Raw genomic sequence first — 18,197 nt, 5'->3', positions numbered from 1 at the left:
ATATGAAAAGAATTTAAGACAAAATGAACTTCTTATCCTAAAGAGAGACTATTATGGTCTCTGACGTTATAGATAACGTAGATCTTGTCAGTGGGTTTTCTATTGTGAATTTGAGACTCGTTGGGAGAGAATCTCAAATATCGTAAAACAAGACCGCAAATAATTATTTTATGATATTCTTTAGTGATTCAATCCACCAACATATAAGAAAGTATAATAATGATTTAAAATAAAAATAACCATATCCTAACCTGAAATAAAAGGATCATTATATTCTAAAAAATGATCATATCCTAACTTGTAATCTTTGGGAATTATCCCATTTGTTCAAACTAAGTAGAATAAAATATAATTATTAAATCAATTAAGGATATCAAGCAACATAATTCAGTAAAATATAATAGTAAGATCCTAATTTAATAGCAACATCACAATCATAGATTTGAAATTTCCTTCTTGCTGCACTGCGTTATCATGTGTAAGACACATGACATTATTCCCCTCTTGAAGATCGTAGTTGTCTTCAATGATGAGGATATGTAATTGTTCGTCGTAATTTTAACATCTTCCATAGAAGTCACTTCGATCTCTTCTAAGTTCTTGGAGCATTTCAAGGATTAAGATTAGATGGTGCTGGTTCTTAAATTCGTTCGACTGTAACTCAAGCCGAGCTTGTTGATGATTGGGGAACCATGGTTTACCATCACCATCACCACCCTCAAGGTGGAAAGAGGCCAACCATTCCTCGTCTTTCCCCGACGCTCATTGGAATTGAAATGACTTTTCACATCAACTAAGCCATCCCAAAAAATCTGATTGGCTATTGTACTGCAGAAAATCTAGCTTCGAATTTTGAGGTACATAGAATAAGTTATCCTAGCCGTCTCGTTGCCCTTTGGAATGCTGGTCGATATACAGGAGAGTAAAATAATTTAAAATAAAGATAATCATCATATCCTCAACTAAAATAAAAAGATCATCATATCCTGAACGATAATTCAATAGCAACATCTCAATCATAGTGTAAGACACACGACAGAGACACAGTGGGAGCATCCAACATACCATGTCGAGGAGAAACCTGACATCTAAAACTAATAGAAAATGTAAACATCCATGCAAGAGTTCTACTAATTTCTCATATGATTAATTCAAACTTTCATTCTTACTGCTACTAGTAAAACTCTATCGAGACCTTGCAAAGAGCAACCTCGACTTTTATTTCTTACTGCTACTAGTAAAACTCTATCGAGACCTTGCAAAGAATAACCTCGACTTTTATTTTCTAATATAGGCAAGTAACTTGCATATCAGAACCAAAATTAGTTGAGGAGCAAGCAAAGAATGGACTCACAGGAAGTAATTATAAACCTTTGCCACGACTTCAAAACGAATAATGGAATAAACAACCAACTTGAGACCAAAATGACTCGAATAAAACACGAGCCCCGAGAAAATTTGCTGCAGACAAACATGCATAATGCACAACTCCTCGGAAGGATCTCTGGCTTAGAAACTTAGAACCCACCCCAAGCCTGATCATTAGCCCATGATAGACATCCATTGGCACCACTCGTTTGGCTGTTATTCTGTATTTTGGCGTGTTTTGCACTAAGATAAACTCCATGCTTGGAAACTGCATGTGCAGAAGTGGAAAATGCAGAACTAATAATTCACACGGTAATATCATCCAAAAAAAAAAAACCTCTGTGCAATAGTAACTTCCAAACCATAGAGATGTAAACGATATGTAAATTATAGCTGCTATGTACATATAAACACTGTCAAGTGTTAAAGATTGAGACTTGGACTTAGCTCACCCTCAAAAGTTAGCTTACAAGGGATTGTCCAAGTCCATATATGCAACTCCCATGTATTTTATCCAACTGATGTGGAACAAGTAACACATCCACGCTCAGATATGGACATCTGGAATGAAAAATTTACAAGTGGTTCAATTGTGGGCAGAACGAATTGCCCAACTATGAGCAGTCCAACACATAACGGTGGAACCTGGACTTTGATACCGCGTTAAAATTGAGACTTAAACCAAAATCAACCCAAGTACCAACTGAGGTCCAATTAAACTTCAAACTCCGTGCATAACACCAAAAAAAAAGGAAACAATGACTTGTACGTCAAAGGAAATCAAGAAACGTTAACCATAGGGGCGAACAAAAAAGATTCAAGAAATCAAACATCCATTGAGAGATAACAACCAGAAACTCCCTCCCAAAAAATAGGAATATGATAAGTACAGTCCACAGCATGAAATCAAACATCCAATGAGTGATTACAACCAGACACTCCTTCCGAAATATATAGGAATAGATAAGCACTGGGCTGCCTTTTTCTCAGCAGTAGCTGCTGGGGCAGGAGGAGTAAGAGACTGGCATTGAACTTTTGACTTGATCAAACATACAAATACCTTTGACTGATGCTTGGCAATCGGGAGTTATCTGTTAACAGCAACATTAGCAAAATAAACATGGGAAATCATAACAGAAACTTGCTAAATCCAACAGTACAAACTAAAAACTTTACCTCATTCCATTACAACTTTTGCTCCTACAGCCGTCATCTTCTCGATAATCTTTTCAGCCTCCTCTTTGGGGACCCCTTTCTTCAACAAAGTGGGCGCTTTCTCCACGAGATCCTTGGCCTCTTTCAACCCCAAATCTGTACACGCTCTCACTTCCTTGATTATCTTGATCTTTGCAGCCGCATCGAAACCACCCTCAAGCTTCAAGTCGAATGTCGTCTTCTCCTTCTTCTCCTCTTCTTTCCCAGCTTGCCCACCACTTGCTTTCCCCTTCACCCCCGCCATCCCTGGCGCAAATCCCATCCCCGGCATCATAACCCCCATCATGGGCATTTCTTCAATCCCCATCTTTTTACGCAAAACCTCCGTTAAGTCTGAGATTTCGAGCAATGTTAGCATTGAAACTTCATCCACGATAGCTGAAACTCTTTCGGATGGGGCAGGCTTGGATTCCTGAGCTGAAGTCACGAAATTACGAATCAAATTTGAATTTTTCCGGGAAATTGCCGTCTCAACATTGTATAGGTGCGTGATTGTTTGAGAGATCATTCGAGGACAGTGGCGTCTCATTTTGATCAAAAGTTGATCAGTGGAGAAGAAATAGAGCTTGATTTCATCTCGGTGAATTTGTAAACCCTCTTCCGCTGAGGTATGGAAGCCAAGTTGGGCCCGGGTCGAATTAGGGTGGCGGGCATGGGTCGGGATTTCTCCGACATTCGGGTTATTTGGATTCGATATCGATTTTTCCAATGTCTTTTGTGCTGATCAAATCCGACCCGACTTTTCAGACTAACTAATCCAAACATTTTGGCTCTGGTTCAAATTTAACTATATTTGTCAAAATATAGGATTAAATTTCGAGTTTAAGATCTGAGCAAATTTCAAATTGAATCAGTGTTACTTGGCTAAGTGAACTGTAGTTGGTATAATGAGATGGTATCGATATACATGTTAGATGGGATAATTTAAACTTGAGTTAGCATGGATGATATTAATGTATTTCCAAAGATTTTGCATCCGTTTGAGAAATTTTTCCGTAATCATCGTCGATATAATATCGAATACAAGCATAGCTCTCAAGTCCCTAAACCAAATTTTTATTTATACCATTGGTAATCATGATGTACTAGATAATTACATCAAAATAAAAAGTAGCTCCTAAGTCCATGGACAATGATAAAGCATCATGCCCCTCTTCAGCCATAATGTTAGTGTTGTTCATTATTGATTTGTGGTTTTTTTTAAGTGACTAATCTCACAACAACTCTAACTTTTTCACTGACGGAAACATATGATGTAGATTTGAGTAGACCGAAGACCTTTGATTGCTATTCTTATGATATCTTGATAACAAGGGAAGTTCGCAGTTAAGTGAGTATTATGAGAATATCCAAGATGATTCCACAAAACTAAGAACTTTTTATTAAACGTGAAAAATACGGAGAGAGAAAGATCTCTAAATTTTGTGTCCCTGTAATGTGGTTGCCCATGATCCCTACATATAGAGATACCAAACCATTATCAGATCATATACATGCTAGATATCATACTCGAACATAAAAAAATTAATTCAAATTAATGAATATTTTATCTTATCATTGATAAAGTCAAAAGTCGCATTGGCGACTAAGTCCAACAACCAAATTCTACACTCACCTCTATTATCGAGATTTAGAGTATAACTCGATAATATTCTTTTATTTGAATTTATATTACAAACGTCTCCAACAAAAATTTGATATTTGATATCACTAAATTGTAGTTTCTCTTTGCCAACATAATTGTTAACTTTTGCCCTCATTGGCTCCCAAGTATTTTGTAAAGACACCAAAAGAATAAGGACATGAACATTATCATCAAAATTAATTTAACTGATGTTAATTGAGTGATAATCGTGTTGAACTCGTTGTTATGTTGCGACACTGAAACACCATCTTCCATCTCCAAATTGAATAATTTTTTCATTAGATGCATATTCTTGTTTGTTGATTTTTCATACATGTTCGAAAGGATGTACAACATTTTTTCTTGATTTTGCCACCCACCACATTATGTGTCACGTTATTCATTAGTTTTAAAGTGAATTATACCTAACACCATTAGTCAAGAGTCTCTCACTCTTCATCCACTATCTTTTTAACCTTATTTTTTGATAGAAGTAGACGTAATTTCTTGATATACGTATAATTTTGATATGTAAGTTCTGTAACTGTTAGAAATTTAGGGATGTAAATGAACCAAACGGTTTGCGAGCTATTCGAAGCTCGGTTCGATAAAAAGCTCGTTTGAGTTTGTTTGTTAATCATATCAAACCAAGCTCAAGCTCGATTTTGAGCTCGAAAATTTAATCAAACCAAGCTCAAGCCTAAGGATATTCGGCTCGTGAGCTCGCAAACATGTTTGATAATAGGCTCGCGAGCTCGAGCTCGGCTCGTTTAGGTGGCTCCCAAACATGATTTTGGAATGTTCAATAATATACTTATTTATGTTTTTTTTTCTCTTATTTGTGTCGTTTTGATTATTTATGAATGAATTTACATTTTTATGTCTGATTTAAAATTAGTTTATAGATATATTTAATTTTTAGCAAGCTCGATTCAAACTCAAACTAGAGCTCAATTATGCTTATCGAGCTCGAAAACGAGACGAGCTCAAGCCAGGCTTGTTAAACATGTTAAACGAGCTATTAATGAATCAATCTCGAGTCAGGCTTGATTAACATACTAAACGAGCTTTTAACGAGCCGAGCTCGAGTCTGGCTTGATTAACATGCTAAACGAGCTTTTAACGAGCAGAGATCGAGCTTTTAACGAGCTCAGTAATTTCAATACAAACCAAGCTCGAGCCTGATAATAGAAGCTCGAATCGAGCTCGAGCCTCAAACAGTTTTAAACAAACCAAGCTCAAGCCTGATACTGTTTGGTTTGGTTTAGATGATTTACATCCCTAGCTAGAATGTAAAATATGTACCATCAAACTTGTTGATTTTAAGTCTAATCGCTCTTTTTGGGCCACTGGCTCACTTCTCAAGCTGGACTCTAACCACAAAGAAAATTCCTAGGAAAGACTGGATGGGCCACACTACTCCTACTTAAAACCTAACATCCTTAAGACATAATTTTCTCCGGAATTCCAGCGAGCTTCTGGACATCATAAGAACTTTGGTTCTGATATTATTTGTTACTTAAAAAAAACTGATAATACGAAAAGAATAAAAAACCACGAAAGTGGAAAAATAATCAACAAGAATCGCTTCAAGTTTTGACAAACGCCCCCCCTTCCTTTAGACCACTGTGCTATTTAATTTTGAAAATTTCAAATAAAAACTAAAGACATTGTACTATTTATTACATTTGAAAATATTTCGCCTTAATAGATTTAGAATTCCTTAATTAATTAGAGTTTCCTATCAAGATTATATTTTATCGCAAGAAAATATTTTATTTCTTACTTTCCTATTCAAATTGGGATTTCTTTTTACCGTAGAGCTAATCTTGGATTGTATTAAAGTAGGTCTCTTCATAATAAAACTTCAAGATTATAATTTTATTTTCTATCTTACTTGTTTTCGCTATTCTTTAAATCAACGAACACAATTTACGGATTACAAAATTCCTTTTTTACTTCCTCTGCTGTTAATTCTTTGATTAAATTAGACAAATTGGCCTCAAAAGTGTTTCGTTACAGATAAGGATTTTTTTTTAATCTAAGGTATGTATATCAATACAAAGCAAGTTTTAAATCATACAAATCTAAAGATTCTTTACATGTTTTTTACGAGGTTTGTTTTTTTCCATGAATAAAAAGATATTTCATATCTAATTAAACCCATATTTTTGGCCCTTATCCCCTATGATCTTTCCTCTTCTATTTATTTAGTTTTTGATGATGCAAGAACAATCCGATAAGTTCTACATTGAATTTTTCAATTCAATGTGTGCACGGCAAGATGCTGTTCACAGTAGGTGATCCGAGTCCCAAATTATTGTACATACCTCATTGCTTGATCCGTTTTACATCCATCAATTTTTTTACGTTTGTTAAAATAAAGGAACGACGGAAATCAGTAAGATTTCTGCTATCGAGCGTCTCTCACTTGCTGCCGCGAACTTCATGATGAGTATGGAGATGGAAGAAAGAGCTCTCGAATCGTCGTGCTATGTAACCATGCAGGCAATATGGAAACTAATGCTATCCAGTTTATGCAGTTTCGTCGCATGGTTTTCCGCAGAATTTGTAAAGAAAGTGGTTGTTACTCGTTCAGCAAGTGCTCATGTCAAGGCCATTGACTTTCCTTTGGTATTTGTGTTCATTGTTTGTCTTTTGATCATAGCTTTGTTCTTGATGCTTTCTTTTTTATTGGATTGTTTGAAGATTTGTTGTCTGATTAAGGGTGCTTGTGGTGGGGTGTCGCCAAAGGGGAAGTTGGAGTCTTTAGGAAGTAATGAGGAGCAAGTGTAGTAAAATATGGTTCTTGATTTTGTTCTTTGTGGACGAAACAGTTTTATCAGGTAATTGATATTATTTTTGCTGGTTTTAATGGTGCATGCAAGTTAGCACATATATATTATCCTTGGGTCGTCTTCGGATCGATGAATTTGGGATGATAGATTTTAAATTCCTCCACTTGTTTGAATGGACGAATCTGAGTTAAGTTTTAAAATCCACAACATATCGAGTTATTATGCAACTTTACTTGTATTTCAATATAAAATAAAAGTATATCAATTGACATATATGAAAAAATTATCTGTGAAATAATTATATTCTTTCAGAAAGAGATTATAAAAAAAAATCTTAACTTGGTAGAATAAAAAATAGAATATTAAAAATATGATTCTAAAATAAATTACCTAAAAAAAATACCATTTAGCTTATCTAGGGGTGTAGCCAATATTTTTTTAATCTAGAGGACAAAATATATATATATATATATATATATATATATATATATATATATATATATATATATATATATATATATATATATATATATATATTATCTGTGTGTGTAGTACATTATATTAAATTTGTACGATAAGAAATAGGTCAATTTATAATAATGAAAATAAAACGATTTTTTTTGTCTATTTTAGTTTTCTTCCATTAAGTTTTTATAATTTGATTTTGGTACATTAACTTTTAGTTTTCGACTATTTTGATTCAACTATTAACGTAACATCTGATAACTCAGCGATTTTCAATGTTTCGTCAGCATATTTCAATATTATGTAATCATTTTCGTGTCACATCAGTATTTTTCAGTGTCGTATATGCAATTGAACCAAAATTATCGAAAATTACAAGTTAATGTATCAAATCTAAAATTTGAAAACTTAGTAACCTAAATTAGCGGATCTCAAAACTATTTCCCCAATAATGAGTATGAGAAAATAGAGAAAAATAATGGTATTAAAAGTGAAGTTGGACCAATTTATTCCAAAAAAATACACCTAAAGTCGATTCAACTAATTTATCAAGAACAAATAGTTTTGGCTCTTCGTTTGGAAAATCCATTGGAAATTTATATTAAATAAATTATATATTGGTTTGGTAAAATTATAAATATAGATGAAATAAATCATACCACCAAAATGGTCGAAAGCTTTGCAGTAAGCACGAGTAAGGAGCTTATTATATATTGGTTGGGTGGTAAGAATCTAAATTTATTTAAATATTTCAACGACGATAGAAATATGTCCGTAATTTAAATAAAAAAACAATTTAAATAGAAAAACAAATCCTAAAAAATCGTAAAAAAATCCAGAAAAGTAATAATAAATCAGTACAATTATAGAAAAATTAAATAAAAAAATAATCCCAAAAGCTATATTTTACAAAATCCAATCTTTTGCTTATAAAAAAAACTCATTTTCTTTTCATTTCACACAAAATCTCTATTTTCTATCACACAATTTCACGTACAATCTCCAATATTTTTGCGCACACATTCTTCAATATATATGTTTAATTAACATGAGCTTTTCATCATCAGATGATTAAAATTTCATCTTCGATCCCATGATCGGCCGATTTCTCCAGAGCCGTACCTGTGGTTCACAGGGCCTGAGGCGATATGTTGAAAAACAATCTTGTTGTGATAAATAACTGTAAAATTTAGTTTGAAAATTAAAAATAATCAAACAATAGATATGAGGAAAATATAATTTACGAATTATATATTTATCTCTTTGCGATTTTTTTCTTCGTGCGTCACAACATCAACATGGCTCTAACATAATGCAGTGTCATATGAACAATGGCAAAAACTTGTGTGAGACGGTCTCACGGGTCATATTTTGTGAGACGGATCTTTATTTGGATAATCCATGAAAATGTATTACTTTTTATACTAAGAGTATTACTATTTATTGTGAATATGGGCAGGGTTGACCCGTCTCACAGATTGAGATCCGTGAGACGGTCTCACATGAGACATACTCATGAACAATTATATTAGAAAAAGATTGAAATTGACAAACATTGTACTGTATGTTACTAAAATTGAAATTTATCAACATAAACTATCAAAATAACAAAATGATAAATATAATGAAACAATATTGTAAAAATATATAATTTGTTTTAAATAATGAATATAAGATTTTATTCAAGAAAACGGAAAATAAAGATATGTAAAATAGATAAGTATTACAATTTTTTGTGTTTTATTTTTTGAAATGAGTCTAATTACATAAATTCAAGAAAAGAGGTCAAATAATCGATAAGTAAAGTATAAAATTTTAACACATGAGTTGACACAAGATAAAATAATAAATATATTGTACAAACATTATCATTTTAATTTATGCATACAAAATTTTTAAAATTTTAATTAATGAGACATGTAGCTTTATTGTTTGGGCTCTACATAATTTCATTAAATCCCCAATGAACACAATCATCATATTTAATCATGTTTTCAATGAGTCAATGTCATATTTTTTTAAAAAAATATCCAATGGACATACTATTTAGGTGCATGCCTTAACAATATGATACCAACGATTTTTTTTTGGGCCCCTGTGAGAGCCGGGCCCTGAGGCGATGGCCTCTCTCGCCTCACAAGAGGTACGGCCCTGGATTTCTCCTCACGACAGGACGACCATCATCCCATGGATTCATGGAGCACCCCACCGGTGTGATATTTGGAGAGTCAAGCCGCAAACATGGCTACAAAATGAAAAGAAGTAAAATCGAGAATGTTTCCTTGGGGCTCAAAGCTTATATAAAGATTAGTTCGTTGATAATATCGTCTACAACGAGAAAGATTTTTTAAGGCAATTTCGAATAAGGATATCTTTGTTTTTGAAATTTGTGGAATATTTAAAAACTAATTTGTCTTACTTTGTCTAATGGAGAGACCACATATTTCAAAAGAACTTGATCGAACATTTTTATAGTTTGTGGTATGGATATTAGAACTCACCCATTTTATTAATCATGTGTAATTTTTAATTATGCGTATTTTGTTTTATTGATTATATGTATTTTTTTAATGACATGTAAGTTAAAAAATTTAAATTTTGTGTAATCATTATTTTTTTTAATCATGCGCAATTTTATTCTTTTTTTAAATAAAAAGTTATTGAATAAAATGAAAAATTCTTATTTTAACATCATTTAGACAACATCGTATTACAACTGCAAGAACATTATATGAAGTTATCTACTGTGACATCAGCATAACCAACCTCACTCAGAACATAGGGTGTCTTTTTCTTTTTTTCAATTTTTTTTAAAAAAAATAGGTTTAAAAAATAAATTTACATGGGTGTCTTTTTCTTTTTTGATTTTTTTTTACATGGGATATCGATGCAATTAGCCCGTATTTTTACACACGTAACAATAGATATAAGAGTGTGTCTCATGTGAGACCGTCCAACGGATTTTAATCTGTGAGACGGGTCAACCCTACCCATATTCAATATAAAAAGTGATACTCTTAGCATAAAAAATAATACTTTTTCATGGATAACCCAAATAAGAGATCCGTCTCACGAATACGACCTGTGAGACCGTCTCACACAAGTTTTTGCCTTATATAATATATTTTAATTCATATTTTATTTTTTGACAATTTAAATTAAATTGAAAAAAATATTACTTAAAAGCATGGATATTATCAATATATAAAATAAAATGGTAAATTATGGATTAAATTCAAATATTTTAAAAATAATTATTAAACTTTACCCCTTTAGAATAGGAAGTGAAGCTTGAAAACAATAGAGATATACGTAGAAGCAAGTAAATTGTTTAGAATGTGACTGAATAAATACTTAATACAATATTTTTCTTTCTTGTTAATTTAGCTTGGTTAGCAGCTAAATCTAATATATTCTCGAGTGTCGACGTCAGTTGCTTAACAAATAAGTACGGAAAAATCCAAACCAAACTGATGTATTTGAACAAATCACAAATAGAGTTGTTTAGGTAAATTGGAAGTGAAAAATGCACTGATATGTTTCTGGATGTTCAGATCATCAAGTTCCTACGTGTCGCCCCTTCTTTCGTTTAGAAAGCTCATACTAAAAAACTTTGGATTATACAAGTGATTTGCAAGATATGAGTTTTTGTGATACCGATAATATCTATCGATGTTGCGAACATACACTTAGAGTGTGTTTGGTTGATGTGATTAACCAATGATAAATAAATAATCACACTTTTATCTAATGTTTGGTTAAAATTTAAGATATATTAATAATCCTTTTGACTTGGTTTAAAATCTAATTTTATGATTAATTGTTTGATTATAAATCTAATAAATTAGGTGGGATAAATTATCATCACACCACAAATGACCTTTTTTTCCTTCTCTTATTTCAAAACCCTACTCACACCACAAATTAATTTTAATAAATGTAAATTATAATTATAAATATTTAATTATCTATCAAATTATTTTAAAAATATTTATAATTATTTTAAAAAAACAATAATATTATAATTATTACTAAACTTTATTTAACATTAACATTCAAAATATTATTACTATTTTAATTATTAAAGTAATTGCATATTCACATATTTATTTCTAATAAATATATTTAAATTAATTTTAATAAATATAAATTATAATTACAAATATTTAATTAGCTATCCAATTATTTTAGGAATATATATTTAATTAGCATTTGGGGCATTTTGGTCATTGCAATAAAATTTACAAAATTAATCCATCATTTTAAAATCATACCAAACACCATGTTATTTATCCCTCATACTATTAATCTATATATATCATTTTTTAATCACTCTAATTATTAATCATTCACTTATCTTATCACACCAACCAAACACACTCTTAGGGTTCGCTTGGTGTGTAGGATGTGATAATTGAATTACTGATAATTTGATGGATAAATGTTTGATAGGATAGATATTTAATTTGAGAGATATATAATATCATGTGTGGTGTGAATTCTAGAAGATTGATAAAATGATGACAAAATTTGTGATTGACCAAAATACCCTTCAATATTTTATTTCAAAGTCTTTCCCATCTCTGTTTACTTATCCCCAAACCAACCTACAGTTTCGGAAATAATGAATCGCGACTTCGAAACCCTCCCAAATTTCGTCGTCCGTCAAGATCGTCGTACGAGGTGAGATCAGTCTTACTAAGAACCGAAAATCCAACCTGAAGCACAAACATGGTTTTCTGATAATTTTTGTTTCTCATGTGAGCTCAGAAATTGTAGCTACAACCCTGGTTCGAAGCCGTGGAAGAAATCAAGATCTACGTGTGAGAAGAATTCCTTGTGAGTAATTTCCGAAAATCTTATTCGAGTAATCCTTTATTTCTCAGTTTCACTGAAACGAAAGCGCAAACATTTCGCTGTTTGAACGAGTTTATTTTTTTGTTTTTTCTCTTCACGTCGATATAATTTTTTCTATTTTGGTTTCCTGTGAATTCCTTGTCTCATTCATGTTTCATTATGATGACGTATCCAATCTATTATTCGAACATAAATTACACCAAATATGTAACTGTAGGTAACACTGAATAAAGCATCCAATTTTAAGTATAATTTCGTAATTTGTATACGAATGTTTTAAATCTTCGGTTCTGACATATCTAGAATGGTCCAGCCCGCCAACGTGGGTTAGCAAGTAACATAGTTGTGCAAATGAATTTCTATTCATCCGCAAATTCACGACACACTGAACATCTCCGATCTCAATAATTCTTCTCAAATGGATCATTTGTGCCGTCATTCTTTGCGTCATGTTGTACGAAGCTGACCTTCTACGTGCTTGCATCCGTCGTTCGGCGATACATCTCGTGCGATGTCGTATTAAAAGGCATACCGTGAAAATTGTACGGATCATCATTTGGTGTAGGATCAGGAAAATTCTAATGTTAGGATGTCTAAGGTCCATTTTGCACAGTTCTTAAAAAGTGTAAGAAAAGTTAGACTACGGGACCAAAAATTTAATACATAAGCTCTGAGGAACAAAGTTCAAACTGTTGTATATCAGGTTAAGCTGTACTCAAAAGAAATAATTCTACAATTCGAAAGTTAAGTATTTTGTTTTACAATAGCCAAACCGAAAAATGAGATCTAATGACTACGACAGTGTCAAATGACCATAAATTTGAAGGATTATAGCCTACAAAGAAAAATAAATAAATGCTACATTAAAAGAACAAAAAAAAAAACAAATGACAACAAAGCAATAATCTGTTTGTAATACAGATTTATACCAAAAACAGGAAAAACAAAAACACAAATTTAGCATCACTGATTATTTATCCTCTAACGTATCTACTGTCAAAGATTTACGAGGCAGATGCAACATAATTAATGAAAAATACATTGAAACTGTAATTTATGAAATTATACCTTCGAAGAAGCTTCTGATATTTTCGGATCTGTCTTCAAAATCAGGAACGACGCTTCTCCACTTTCAATTTCGGAAGTGCTGTGCGGTGGTCAACTCTTGTGAACAAATAATGACAATGGAGTGGACCAAACCCACTTGCAATTTTTTAATAGACATTGATGGCTATTCTCGTCATTTAACATTATGAAGGTTGCCTGATAAATTTTATCCACCTTATATGCGTGGATGTAGTGTCCAAGAGAAACAGTACAATTTGTCAAGCAAGTAGTCAGTCCCAACTTTGAAAACGCAACCAAACGAAATACTACTAAATAATCCACCCATAATCCCACCTACCAAACTGGGCCTTAATATTTTGTGAAACAATCATTCTAATTTACAAAATTAATCGGGTTTTTATAGAAAAAAAAATCCAGATTTTTTTATAGATTTTCTTGAAATATAAATTTGACAGTAGTCTTTCCTATTTCCAGCTGAGTTCATGTGCAAAGAGAGAAAGAGGTAAAATGTCAATTCCAGACAAAGAGACAAGAAGGTCAGTATCCACCTTTAGAATGTTTCCTTTCTTCAGACTTCACTTTAATTTCTTTCTTTCTTTCTTTCTTTCTTTTTTATTTATCCTCCATAGTTCCATTTACAAGTAGGCGTGCTTATATATATATATATATATAGGGACATCACATTGATAATAATGGCCGATTCAGAAACTCTGTTAGGAAGATAAAATTATCATAGCCAAGAAATAAGAGGAAGCAAATAGAACATAAGAAGAAAAATAAACTATTTCGAAGAACTGAAGGATGGAATTTCCCTTAAAAACGCGCACGATCAAGTTTCGTTCACTGGTCGTCCTTCTGCTACATTAATTTGCCTTTTTTTTAATCTCGAGTAACCAAATTGAAAGTAAAATATGATTCCCTAAGTCGGGAATTCTTTTTCTTTCTTTTTTTTCCAATTATTTCCTCATTCTTTAGTATTAGGGAATTAATATATTAATTAACTTAAACTATACCATGTGGCTTCTAATTCACCATTAGCCAACACAACATCATAATCATCTGTCAGTTTCTATCTATTAACCTCTCTTGTTCTTCATTAGGAGCACTGCTTAATCATTTGCTTTCCCATCATACCCAACTCTCATTATTCTAATAACCCAACAAATGAAATTAAAAAATATATATTCGAAACTTACAAAAAAAAATTAAAAATAAAAAAGGGTTTCTTTAAACATGCGTGTTGAATACCTTTTAGAGATAAAATGTCAAGTTCTGCTCACCACCAAATGTGCTGATAATTATAACTGATAACACTTGTCACCTTTTGATACGTAGGCTTCATGATTTCGTTTTTTTCTTCATCTTTTGGTTAACTTTTTTGTTGTGCTTTGTATTATATAGCTTGGCTATGATTTAGAGATGATGAAATTAATGAAAGAAAATAAGTGATTTTGACTTGTATAAGTGGGGGTTGAATTTGATGCAGAGACATTAATGATGGATCCAAGTATGGAGTATAACTCTTGTGTTCCGCCCGGGTTTCGATTTCATCCGACGGACGATGAGCTTGTTGGATACTATCTTAGGAAGAAGGCTGCTGCACAGAAGATAGATCTTGATGTTATAAGAGATATTGATCTGTATAGGATTGAACCATGGGATCTACAAGGTATTAAGCAGCTAGTTAAGATTTCTTTTTCTGTTAATTTTACTTTCTTGATTAGGGTTTCCTCAGAGATATTTTACGTTTTGATATATCTTGAGGTTGCCTAAATGACTTGGGATTATCTTAGGTTGGTCCTTTCAGTAGGTTTTGCGCTCGTTTTGATTATTTATCGGAGGAAAAAGAACGACCAGATCGACCTTGGATGATTTCCGAAAATTTATTTTTCGAATTGCAAGTGAAAATTTGTTACTATTTACAATCTTTATATCCAATTCTTTGATCAAGTGAAGCACATCACAAAAACAAGTAATACATAATGGCACATTAAAGATATTTTGTCATTTATATGTTCTTGATAGTCTAAGACTATTCCATAGGCCTGGGCTATACATGTTTTCACTAGAGCTAATAGAAAATTAAACTCTCTGGCTGCGTATATAGCACCATTAAATAATTCATATAGTTTCATAAACCATCGTATTTTTCTATAATACCCTCAGATAAATGTCGAATCGGGTATGAAGAGCAAAAAGAGTGGTATTTCTTCAGTCACAAAGACAAGAAGTACCCAACTGGTACAAGAACTAACAGGGCGACGATGGCCGGGTTCTGGAAGGCCACCGGAAGAGATAAAGCAGTATACGATAAATCGAAACTTATCGGTATGAGGAAAACCCTAGTCTTCTACAAAGGAAGGGCACCAAATGGGCATAAAACTGACTGGATCATGCATGAATACAGGCTTGAATCAGAAGAAAATGGTCTTCCACAGGCAAGTTCCTTCATTCACCCATTTTTACAGCCAAGTTGATCAAGCTAGTCTCCTGTTTAAATTTTAACATTGGGAATTTTTCAAATATCCAAGTTTTTTCCTTCAAAATTTATAGTTTATTCTAATGCAAGCCTTGTTCAAGTAACTTTTGATGGTTACTAGCCATCCATGAATGAAAAGTAAAAAAATAATCATGAATAATAATATTTACACAAATTATTTAAAGGCCTTCGACTCGTTTCCTCGTTAATTATGTGTAACAATGAGTTAAACATGAGACATAAAATGATTTAATTTCTATAAGCAAGGGGCCATTTTCCCCCATCTTTTAATATCTAGCTAGGCTTGCATTTCCTTTGCATGTTCCAGTACATGCAAATGCAATTTCCCACCCCCCAAAGAAAGGTAATTCTTTTTTGACCTTTTTTCAGACAATAAACGACGTTCCTTCTCCATTTAAACCATTCTTTCGATGAATATATAAGATTTTCACATGCACATTCTTCGACTTTTTAAAGTTCGTGTCCAAATCCAAAAAAAGGATATGATCGGTTGATTTTCTTTGACCAAAAAAATCTCATGTGCCTCCGATCCCGATTTTAATGTAACATACCTGGACAAGAATTTGCTTATTTACTCTAATATAATTATAAAAAATTATAATTCTCACAAAGAAAAGAAATTATGCAAGTTCTAACTCAGTTTAAACTATGAAGTGCACCTCTAATTATTCATGTTTCTTTTTCTGATCTCAGCATCCATGCAGTCTTACTCATGTCCATGCACATTTCCAGTCATTGCCAATGAGTTAGTTCTAATACAGATTAATTAACTAAAATTTCAATAAAACAAACATATTTTCCTGATAATTATCAAAATCAAGCGATCCCGCCATGTTCATTTTAACAAACCTTTTGCAGGAAGAAGGCTGGGTGGTTTGCCGGGCTTTCAAGAAACGAAGCATAACCCAAACAAAGAGCTCCATTTTAGGGTGGGACTCAGCCTACTATTATCAAGATGTTGATGTCAGCAAAATTATGGGTTCCATCGATCAAATAACCAAATGCAAACCCTTAAACTGTCTAGCCGAAAACTTGGCCTGCAAACAAGAATCAGACTCTGCTGCTGAAACTCTAAATCTCGTTGAGCACTCCGATCAATTTGTACAGCTTCCAGAGTTAGATTCTCCGTCCCTTCTTCCAGTAAAAAAACCGAGCTCCGTAACAGAACTGCGTGCTAGCAATGAGGATGATAATGATGATCATTACATAAAGGAATACTGTAAGTCAAAGAATGTAATGGATTGGAGAGATCTTGACAGATTTGTTGCCTCTCAGCTTAGCCATGGAGATGCTGAATATGAAGATGATCATAGGTTTTCAAGTTTTGAGGAGTTGCTTACGTGTGGGGAAGAAGGACCAAAGTTGAATGATGCAATCTTGAGTGATTGTGATATTGGAATTTGCATATTTAATAAATGAGTTTAATTTGTTTGTAAATCAAGATTAATTTGTCAATGAAATTTGGGACAAGTTTTTTTTTTTTTTTTTTGTTTAACATATAATTATGGTTGTGAATGATATAAGATTTCTAAAAATATTTGGATGTTAAAAACTTTTAAATAGTATATATTCTTAAAAAAAATCATTTTCCAAAATTAATTTTAATTTTATACCTTATTAAATATGAAGAACATTTTATTTTGTCAAAAAACTAAAATAAATGGTTTAGGAGAAGTCTCTGCAGCATATATAATTTATAAAACATTTTTGGATCAACTTACTTGAAAACTACATAAAAGATTTTAAAAAATATTTTAGGAATTCTCCCTTTAGAACATATTGTGTATACATATAATATCATATGCTTAATGGTAGTTATTCTATATTTAATGATATGATATAAGGAATTAGGAAAATTAATTTTAGGATATTCATCGGATCGAATAATAGTGACTCTACATTTCTTGCTTATAGTGTAGAAAATACTTGTAACTAATAATAATAGGAGACCAGATATTTATGGGAAAATATCTAATTGACTAGCATTTTGTTGTTAAAAAAGGTCGTATATTTGATTGGATTCGATTCACATGGACGTTTGATAACGTATCTACGTATATATGTGTGTGTGTGCGCGCTCCCAAAATATCAAAACTATTGAATGTACACACAATATTTAAAGATAGTTACATTATTATAAAATGGATATCTTGCATAGGCCGAGGAATATTTTTAATTTTTTTATTACAACATTAAGGTTTAAAATCAAATTAAAAGTTTAGGCAAGTGGAACCAACGAAGATTTTCTGCTTTCTTCCTAGCATATATATTTTCTCAATCACCCCAAACTTTAATGCTTGGA

At 32.2% G+C, this 18,197-nt stretch overlaps 2 protein-coding genes across 3 annotated transcripts; one reads left to right on the top strand and one right to left on the bottom strand.

Moving 5' to 3' along the window:
• Nucleotides 1–2,184: 2,184 nt before the first annotated feature.
• On the bottom strand, nucleotides 2,185–3,203 carry LOC140805964 (uncharacterized). 2 transcript variants are annotated; one of them, XM_073162353.1, is made up of 2 exons: nucleotides 2,533–3,203; nucleotides 2,185–2,440 (listed from the first exon to the last, which is right to left on the bottom strand). In XM_073162353.1, exon 1 carries the CDS (start codon nucleotides 3,110–3,112, stop codon nucleotides 2,546–2,548), a length of 567 nt encoding a protein of 188 aa, XP_073018454.1. In that variant the 5' UTR covers nucleotides 3,113–3,203; the 3' UTR covers nucleotides 2,185–2,440; nucleotides 2,533–2,545. The 2 variants fall into 2 exon arrangements, with proteins under 2 accessions (XP_073018454.1, XP_073018453.1); XM_073162352.1 differs by having other exon boundaries at nucleotides 2,185–2,459; nucleotides 2,545–3,190.
• An 11,624-nt stretch (nucleotides 3,204–14,827) lies between these two features.
• LOC140804804 (NAC domain-containing protein 37-like) lies at nucleotides 14,828–17,377 on the top strand. Its single transcript, XM_073160939.1, has 3 exons — nucleotides 14,828–15,064; nucleotides 15,562–15,837; nucleotides 16,758–17,377. The coding sequence occupies exons 1-3, from the start codon at nucleotides 14,890–14,892 to the stop codon at nucleotides 17,312–17,314; spliced, it is 1,008 nt and encodes a 335-aa protein (XP_073017040.1). The 5' UTR covers nucleotides 14,828–14,889; the 3' UTR covers nucleotides 17,315–17,377.
• The last annotated feature ends 820 nt before the right edge of the window (nucleotides 17,378–18,197 follow it).

The sequence above is a fragment of the Primulina eburnea genome, chromosome 11 (assembly GCF_022965805.1).
Source record: "Primulina eburnea isolate SZY01 chromosome 11, ASM2296580v1, whole genome shotgun sequence".
Taxonomy (NCBI): Eukaryota; Viridiplantae; Streptophyta; class Magnoliopsida; order Lamiales; family Gesneriaceae; genus Primulina; species Primulina eburnea.
The sequence above is the reverse complement of the archived record's forward strand: the minus strand, read 5'-3'. Positions and strand labels throughout refer to the sequence as shown.